Source organism: Mchenga conophoros, linkage group LG10, assembly GCF_057382185.1.
Source record: "Mchenga conophoros isolate Kocher_MC1m ecotype Shallow Benthic linkage group LG10, M_conophoros_male_GT1.1, whole genome shotgun sequence".
NCBI classification, from domain to species: Eukaryota; Metazoa; Chordata; class Actinopteri; order Cichliformes; family Cichlidae; genus Mchenga; species Mchenga conophoros.
Genome location: NC_140535.1, coordinates 26,373,357 through 26,382,931, shown reverse-complemented (window position 1 = coordinate 26,382,931; position 9,575 = coordinate 26,373,357). Strand labels below are relative to the sequence as shown.

The 9,575-nt window shown below is 40.6% G+C and overlaps 1 protein-coding gene across 1 annotated transcript; it reads right to left on the bottom strand.

Moving 5' to 3' along the window:
• Positions 1 to 1,266: 1,266 nt before the first annotated feature.
• LOC146566055 (uncharacterized) lies at positions 1,267 to 8,672 on the bottom strand. Its single transcript, XM_085290190.1, has 3 exons — positions 8,474 to 8,672; positions 6,229 to 8,326; positions 1,267 to 1,347 (listed from the first exon to the last, which is right to left on the bottom strand). The coding sequence occupies exons 2-3, from the start codon at positions 8,092 to 8,094 to the stop codon at positions 1,267 to 1,269; spliced, it is 1,947 nt and encodes a 648-aa protein (XP_085146316.1). The 5' UTR covers positions 8,095 to 8,326; positions 8,474 to 8,672.
• Between the last annotated feature and the right edge of the window lie 903 nt (positions 8,673 to 9,575).

Genomic DNA, 9,575 nt, shown 5'->3' with positions numbered 1-9,575 from the left:
ATGAATGTCACCCTAAGTTCTGGATATTTATAGGATTTTTTTTAATAGCAATGTAGATCAAAAAAGCTTTGCATAAAAATTATATAAATAAAAATAATTTGCTGCTAGAGACTCAATCGAGGATATTTTGACTTGAGAAACACAAATGCTGTTAATAATGTTAGTTACGGCATTCTGGCTTACTGACACACCTAAACTGAACTGAATCACCGTTAATTTAATTAGTTACAGTTTTTGTTTGAAAGTAAAATTATACGAAAAAGACAGCAAACGCATTTAGACATTACATTCTTATGAAGGGTTGGAATATTTTTCAGGTACAGGAAAACAGAAGTAGATCCCAATTGTTTCTACAGATAAAAAGGAGCATAATTAGCCAAAGTAACAGAAATCTATTAAAGCTTTACACACAAACACACACACGCACACGCTTTAAAAAAAAAAAAAAGGAAAAGAAAAAGAAAAAAAGATGAAGGCAGAAGTACAAAAATTGCTTTTGTGTGTTTGAAAACTGTGTCCTTGTCAAAGCATCGCACATTCATCAAACTAAAGATCAGATTTAATTGTTTCCAGAGGAGTCAAATTAATTGCATCGTGACACTAACACTGTCGTCTTACTCTAAGTGATCCACAAATAAAACATTAAATAGTCACAAATTACAGTTCCGCTGCATGTGAAACAGAAAATCCTCAAAGTGTTTTAAATAATAAACATAGACCTCAACAAACACCCCTTCACTTGCAGGAGAACATGGGCTGCACAGCGCCTCTACCAGCTTTTATACCCAGCACTGATTGCTGAGTGGAGTCAGCTGCACACTGGCCCAACAGAAAAACCAGCAGGTACCTGAGTCACAGAGAGCAGCAGGACACGCATACAACGCCCCACAATGCCACACAAGAGTTGCAACAATTTCTTATCGAAGCTTGTTTCCATTGTTAAAAATAGTTCACAAAGAAAAAATTGCCAGGCAACGCTAAGTCAACTTTTTCAGTCAAATAACTAAATTTTGAGAAATTTGAGTTACAAAGGGTATTCTTAAATGGGAGTACACTACAAAAGTCTTGAGTCACACCTCATGTTTGTAAAATATTTTGCTTGGAAAAAGGGAAATAGATGCATTGTACTGAAATGTGTAATTTACATTGAAATACAGTATATTAAGCAAAAGCAGAGTTTGTACAATTCTAATTTTTTAGCTTCAACAAAGTCGACCTTTATTCTTGAACACAGCCTGAACTCTCTAAGGCAAACTTTCTTCTTCTTTAAATAGTCTTCAGGAATAGTTCTCCAGGCTCCTTGAAGGACATTAAAAGCTCTTCTTTGGATGTCGGCTGCCTTTTTCTCTGCCAATATGGAAAAGAAATAGAAAAAACTTATAAAAGACTTGCTTTAGCTTGCTTCATATAGTGAATCATATAAGGCTTATATGATTTACTAATGAAAGTGGCCACTTTCTCATTACTTTCGTATATTGTTTTAGTAAGTATCCAAAGCATACAAGTTTCATTTATATAATTTTTCAAGGGATCTTATATCTGTTTTCACTCTTGTATGCTTTTCATACAAGTTTCACACAGGACAGATACAAACTATAAGATTTATATATATCTTTTATCAAAGTGATTCCACACTGCTTTAGTAATGTTAAGATTCAGGATTTGAGGAGGCCAATCTATGAATGCTGGTGTTCTATTTGTGTTGCCTTTTCTATCCAGGTATGTTTCCGCTGCTTTGACAGTGGGTTTTGGATCATTGTCATCTTGAAAATGAAGCCATTAGCAATCAGATGCTTTTCAGATGGTATTCTATGGCATACCAACTTCTCCATAAGATGTGTTGCCACGAATATTCTGTTAGTTCTTGTGTAATTTGGCTGTTTCCTTTCCTTAAGAATGGCTTCTTGACACCCAGCCTTCTTTTTTTTTTTTTTTTTTTCTGCCTGTCCCATTTGGTTCTTTAGCCATCAGAATTGTTGTCTGAAGACCAACAAGGATACCCAATGGATATACTTTGCCAAATGGATCATCGTGGCATTGCCGTATTGGTCCATTTGGTCGATCTTTGTTTTTATTATTTATTATATTTTATTTTCAGATGTTACAGACGGGCCAGACATGAGTGAGGGATAGGAAAGGGAGAAAGAAAGAGGAAGGAAAGGAAAAACAGAAGGGGAGAGGGACAGTGAGAAAGGGGGGGAGAAAAAAAAAAAATCTCCTGGATCACCTGTTGAGAGAAGAATAGAAAACAAGCAAAAAAAACAAAACAAAAAAAACAAAGCAACATACTAAACACAACACCATCGCATTAATCTAGCTAAGTGTAAACAGCAGTAAATACTAAATATTCAATATTGTTGTGCAGCACGCAGGACAGATGTGCTTCGAAGTAGCAGCCAAGAAAGGTGTAATTTGGGTCTACAAGCAGCGAACACCCGTGTGCATACCTGTGTGGATCAGCGCGCTTGTATTCCAAAGGTTTCTCCATGTAACGATCTGCTAGGGAGTGTGGGGGGGCCACAGCCCCGTCCTCCAGGGTGTGAAGCGGGTATGGAGGAGATCAAAACTCCAGACATCCAGAGGCCCCCAGAACACAAGAGACCATGGAAGACCAACAGAGGGGCAGCCGCGCCACTGTTCCAGTAAGAGCTGAGGAGAGTCCCAGATGAGGGTTCACTCAGCAGCCGTGGAGCAGAAGCCAGGGGGAGTTGCAGTGACGCGCCCATGAGCTCCGCCGGCCCCCAGCTGTGCCTGAGTACACCCAGCCTTCTACTGAGATCATTTCTGATGAGGCTTCAGTGAACAGTAGATGGATGAAGGGCCATATGCATCTCTCAGGTCTTTTCCCCCTATTTCTTAAAACATGACTTTCAGATTGTAGCATCCAGTCGAACTGAGAAGGCCAGAACTGATGGTTGTTGAATGACCTTTATTATTCCTTGCCGTGTATCAGACAACGAACCAACGTAAGAGCAAGACAAACAAATAAAACAATTACCATATTATTCATGTAACAGCATCTTAACCGCTCATTACGCTGGTCTAACCGTTTTCTATTAAACTATATAATACATATTATGCATTTCAGATTGCTCAAATTAAATCATATACATTACAAACCTTGTTCCCCTGTCGACTGTAGCTAGAACCATTCGTTTTCGTACAATTTAACTATATCCCTCTCTCCCTTTTCTCCGTTAGCATTAATTTTTCACCTTCTTCCGTCTTTCTGCACATCAAGCCGTTTACCGTTAAAACATTCACTTCCGGTCCCACAGGAAGTTACCAAAACAAAAGCACAAACGTTACATTACGTGAATGTGGGCCAGCTTTACACATCCGCCGCTACACTCCCACCAAATTATTTGCTGTTACAAACAAATAAAACACAAATAATTTCTAAACAGGTAACTTAACAATGATAATACCTTTGTATATGCAACAACAAATTCTCATCGCATTTTAACTGCTTAGTGCATCTTGTTTTTCACAACTTTCCAGCAGTAGAACCAACTTATGAACTGGGCGTTCCACTGTAGACATCTTATGCAAACGTTCACCCTTTTTACTAAGGTTTCTGTCTGCAAAGGTTACTTTGACCTTTCTCACAAGTCCATCTTCGTCTGTTATGGTGTCCACAACCCTACCAAGTCTCCATTGGGATCGTGGCAGTATTTCTTCCTTGTCCATCACTATGTCACCTACTTGCATATTCCTTTTAACAACATGCCATCTCTGCCAGACCCTGATGTTGTGCAGATATTCTCCCTTCCATCTGCTCCAAAATTGCTCCGTTAGGTATTGCACCTGACGCCATTGCTTCCGGGCGTACAGATCCTCTTTAACAAACTGTCCTGGAGGAGGCAAGGCTGTTGTGGTCTTCATAGTTAGGAGATGATTTGGAGTTATTGGTTTCAAACTGTTTGGATCATTGAGATTGTCTGTCGTCAATGGGCGGCTGTTTACTATTGCAGCTGCTTCATAGAGAAAGGTTCTGAGCGATGAATCGGTGAGTCGTCTCTTTGCGAGAGCGAGTGTGGCGTTGAGGACGTTTCTCACAGTCCGAATTTGTCGTTCCCATACTCCACCTGCGTGGCTAGCATGGGGTGTGTTAAACACGAATTCACATTGTTTCTCAGATAGAAAGATTGTCAGTTTTTCAGTGTCTATTTCATTCAGTGCTGCACACAGTTCATTTTTGGCACCTACAAAGTTAGTACCTCGATCACATTTTATTTGTCTGACAGAGCCTCTCAGAGCTATAAAGCACCTTAGTCCATTAATGAAAGCGTCCGTAGTCAGGTCTTCTAACATTTCTACGTGTACTGCTCGTAAATAGAAACAAATGAAAAGGAGAGCGTACCTTTTGTTTTCTTTTCTTGCTTGCTTGGTTAGGAACGGGCCGAAAACATCCATACCACAATATGTGAAAGGCGGAGAGTGTTCGACTCTTTCTGTGGGGAGATCTTTCATTTTTTGTCCTTCCACAGCTCTCCTTAGTCTCCGACATGTCACACACTGACGGATGTAGTCTGATACTGTTTGACTTAGCTTGGGAATCCAATAACCGCTGGACCGTATTTCGTTCATTGTGAAGCTCTTTCCTTGATGATTTATTCTTTCATGACAGTGAGCGATTATGAGTTTAGTAATATGATGGTCTCTTGGAATGACAGTTAGATGTTTGAATGTGTTAGGAAGCGATGAGTGTTGTAGCCTTCCTCCCACCTTGAGCACATTGTCTTCGTCCAAGAAAGGATCCAAGTTGTACATTTTGTTGCTCTCATGTAGTGCCTTTCCTTTGCTTAATGTCTTTATCTCATCTGAAAATGTTAGCCCTTGTAAGTTTTTGATAATCACTATTTCAGCGTTATGTCTTTCAGTTACAGTGCTGAGTGACTTTGATTTGTCTCTGAGTAGGAAACGTTTGAGACGTGCTATGGCACTGACAGCGTGTGACCAGGATGAGAACCTTGTGAGACGGTCACAGAGACTTCTGTGTTCTGTAGTTTGGCTGTTGAGTGTTTGCACGTTTCTCACCTCTGGATCTCCCACCAAAAGTTCAATAGACTCTTTAGTTGGAAGGTTTAACTTCTTTTCCCATAAGAACTGAGGGCCTGTGAGCCAGTTTGATGATAGCAGTTCCGCTACTGATGTGCTCCTTGATGTTATGTCAGCAGGGTTTTCACTCGTCGGTACATAGAACCATTGCTGTGGTGTAGTATTGTTTTGTGTCTCGCCTTCAGGTCCATTATCATCAATCTCTTTGGCATCACCCCTTTGTATAATGTCATTCATGTATGTGACATAGTCTCTTTTGTATTTTTCATCACGCATTGGTTTACATTTGAGCTGATTGAGTCTGCTCTCGGCGAGTTGTCTGTTATCTGGCATTTGTAGCCTTTCTTTAAATGGCAATGGCATTTCATAATGTCCCTTTTCTGCTTGTGTTATGCCTTGTTCAAGTTTCTCAAGAAACCTAAGGTCGTCTTGAGACACCGTCTTTTCGTTTATTTCGTTTTCTTTAAAGTCCCTTTCTAGTGCACGTATTGCATCTGCGGGAGTACATGGAGGCATTTCTTTAACAGTTATTCTGTGACAGAGACTCCTTGTTGTCTCTGATGCACTGCATGGCACTGAGTTGCCAACTATGCTCCATCCTAAATCAGTTTGGATGGCATATGGCTCATTGTCTTTACCTAAGAGTACTTGTCTAGGCGCCAGAGCTTGGGGACAAGTATAACCTATCAGGAGACTCACCTCACAACTGAGGAGCGGTGGGATCTCATCTGCAATGGACGACAAATGACTCCACAGTTTTGCCGTGTCACATGTTGGTATGTGTTCTCTATTTGCAGGTATGTAGTCCTTTGTGTAAGCAGTTGGGAGCCTTAGCACAGTTGCTGAATTGTAACCTCTCACTAGAAGATCACACACCTTTCCGCTGCTTACTACTGCATTTTTACCCATCATTGTGGTAAGTCTGAGTTTCACAGGGCACACATTTGCTTGCAGTTTCTGTGTTACATCCTGATCTATAAAAACAGTGTCGCTCTGCGTGTCTAGTAGCGCATAGACTAGTTTTTCCCTTTGTGGATTAGCAGCCGTTGAGACCCATACTGGGACTATCATGGAGGTGCTGACTGTGTGTTCTGCTCTAGCGACATTTAACGCCATGGCTGTTGCACTTTCAGGTGAGTTCCCTTGTGTTGCGATGTCTATACTCACTTGAGCTTGCTTTTCTCTTTGCAGACTAATGCTGTAGTTCTCATCGTGAAGACAGGTCGGGTGTCTCTTAGAGCAGGTTTCACAAGTGAGGCGCCGTTTGCAGTCCTTAGCACTATGACCTTGCTTTAAACAACCATAACAATGTTTATTGTCCTTTACATGTTTCTTTTTCATTTCCAGGGTCATTTGCAGAAAGTTTGGGCACTTTATAAGTGGATGCGACTCTTGGCACAGTGTGCATGAAGAACTGTTGTATATTTTAGTCTTTGCATCTCGTTCAGTTGTGTTAATGTTGAATACACTTGCCTTGTTTCTTTTGACTTCTCTTGTGTTTCTTTTGTCATCATTTATTTCCGTGGAGCGAAGTGCATGTATGGAAGTGACTGGGTTGCATGCTACTTCTGCTTCAAGTGAGAGAAAGGAGGCAAATTCACTGAAGCTGGGGAATTCACCACCGTCCATGAGTGTCTTTGTTACATGCCTGTTCCATCTTGTGTTTATCCAGTCTGGCAATTTATGCAACAGTTTCTGATTTTCTTCACAGTCATTGAGTATTTGCAGTCCTTTCACGTGAGGCATAGCAAGTGTGCATGCATTCACAAAATCAGCAAAGTTCCTTAGCCCATCAGCATCTCTCGACTGTATTTTAGGCCAACTAGATAACTTCTCTCTAAATGCCCTTTGTAGCACGAAAGGCTGGCCATACCTTTGGTTTAACTTTGCCCAAGCATCGTTATACGCTTCTTCATCATTTCTGAAGAAAGTCCCTTCAAGGCACTTGCGAGCTGAGCCAGTTACATACCTTTTCAGATAGTACAGTTTATCTGCTGCTGACATGCCAGTTTGTTCAATAAGTGACATGAAAGTGGATTTCCATTCAATAAATTTTATTGGCTCACCACTAAACATCGTTGGTTCTGGCGTGGGGAGTCTATTTATTCTTATGCTGTCTTGTACCGCCTGTGCAAGCTGGCTGACACTAGGAGGGGTTGTTGGCGCCGGTATGGAGTATGATGGTACAGTGTGTTTGGGTGTGTGCTCTGGGTTCACCTTTTCCATCTTAACTGAATATGCATCATCAAGTTGCGACAACTCTCTGTTGTAGGCGTCCAACCTGGCGCGAGCGGCTTCCACCTCCCTTTCGGCTTTCAGGCGTTCCAACTCTGATGTTTGAACTGCCATTTGTTTCTTATGCTCCTCTTCTAGAGCCTTTATCTTTTCCTTCTGTCTTTGTTCCTCTTGTACAATCTTGTACTCTGCCTCCTTTGCTGCTAGTTCTGCTGCTGCCTCTGCTCGTTTTGAAGCAAGATGTGAGGCTGAAGACAGTTGGCTACGTTTCGATGCTGCAGTTGAACCATAGATGGATTGGGCATAATCATGTTCTAATAGTCTGCGTAGACGTTTTCTTTCATATTCTCCATCAAAATCTCCATCTACACCGCTTATTCTTTCCAGGATGACTTTCACGATGTCATGAGTAACTGCTTCACATGCATCGGTTTTTCTTCGTATGTCTGATGAAGGTGCAATGTGACTTCTCATTTCAGTGTACAACTTTAGCAGTTCATCTTTTCTTTGCTCTACATCATCTGCAAGATCTGCCATTTCTTTCTCTGAAATGTCCAACTTTAATCTTTCTCTTGTTTCTCGCACTCGTATTTTCCATTGTTCATAAAGAGTTAATAGTCTTTTTTCTTTTTTACTTATCTCTTCTTTCTGATAAGTTAGCATTTTTTCGGTTGGCACCTTGGCTCTTTCTGAACGCCTTGGAATCGCAGAGTTACTTTGAGCTTTATCTTGTGGCTCATTTAATATTTGTTCTTTGTTTGCAAACTGTTCATTAATGTCTTCTTCTGAATCCTCCATTTTAACTTTATTTTCCTTATGCCTTTCGCCGTTTTGTTCTCTGACCTGCTTCTGCCATCTGCTGGACGTTGTGGGAATTGCCGTTAAACCTTGAGCCCTCGTGGTGTAGCAAAATGGCGGCGGTCAAGCTCTTACTGTAGCATCCAGTCGAACTGAGAAGGCCAGAACTGATGGTTGTTGAATGACCTTTATTATTCCTTGCCGTGTATCAGACAACGAACCAACGTAAGAGCTAGACAAACAAATAAAACAATTACCATATTATTCATGTAACAGCATCTTAACCGCTCATTACGCTGGTCTAACCGTTTTCTATTAAACTATATAATACATATTATGCATTTCAGATTGCTCAAATTAAATCATATACATTACAAACCTTGTTCCCCTGTCGACTGTAGCTAGAACCATTCGTTTTCGTACAATTTAACTATATCCCTCTCTCCCTTTTCTCCGTTAGCATTAATTTTTCACCTTCTTCCGTCTTTCTGCACATCAAGCCGTTTACCGTTAAAACATTCACTTCCGGTCCCACAGGAAGTTACCAAAACAAAAGCACAAACGTTACATTACGTGAATGTGGGCCAGCTTTACACATCCGCCGCTACACAGATACTGTTTCTATTTTCTTTTGTCCTCCAGTGGTTCAGATTTCTAACATTTTTATTTTTTTGATAATACTTGTTTGGGAATCAGCTTGTTGATACAAAAATAATATTTTATACAAACTATTACTGACATATTTTCTAGATTCAATTTAAGAGAAAGATCATTTATTTTTTGCAAAACACTGGTAGTGACAAAGTGCTTAAAGAGATTGTGACACATAATTTACAAGTCAGCAAGAACCTGTGTTAAATAAACATCAGTCTAAAAGTAGTCAGGTTAAAGGACTCAAAATCAGTGAGACTCATTTTTGGGACACGTCTTTAAAATACTGTTTAAATGTTTAGCAGATTGAGTTATCATAGATAATTATTCTTAGCATGCATTTTTTATTTTTTGCCTAATATGATGCTCTGAGACAAACTGAAGCAGTTACAGTAAAGATACAGGAAATTGCCATTTTTTGGCGCTCCCACGTGGAACACAGACTCCTACAGCTCGATAAAGTTGCCTCGTTTTCTCCCTTTTTTCCCAGTACTGAGGCTGTCATGGTCCTGGGCCATGTTGGCCCAGTGTTCTTAGTTTTCTTGTATGTTTGTATTTTGTTCCTTGCTTAGGCCATGTTTTCTGAGTTGCCCTGTTGTGTTGTTCCCTAAGTGTTTTCCCTTCATGGCTTTTACCCCCTGTGTGCCCCTCTGTGTATCTGTGAGCCCTCGTCTCTCCTTATGTTTTATTCCATGTGTCCCCTGCCCATTATGTCTAAGTTCTCCCCGTGCTCTCTCTTCCCCCTGTGTGCCCTCTATGTATTTATGAGCCCTCGTCTCCCTTTGTGGTTGTTTCATGTTTTCCCAGCCCGTTATGTCTGTGTTTTCCCC

Excerpts from the sequence above, each read along its gene's own strand:
- LOC146566055 (XM_085290190.1), bottom strand. The coding sequence starts at position 8,094 with ATGGAGGATTCAGAAGAAGACATTAATGAACAGTTTGCAAACAAAGAA. Across the intron at positions 1,348-6,228 it reads AAAGAGAAAAGCAAGCTCAA|AGAAAAAGGCAGCCGACATC; the intron begins GTGAGTATAGAC and ends CCATATTGGCAG.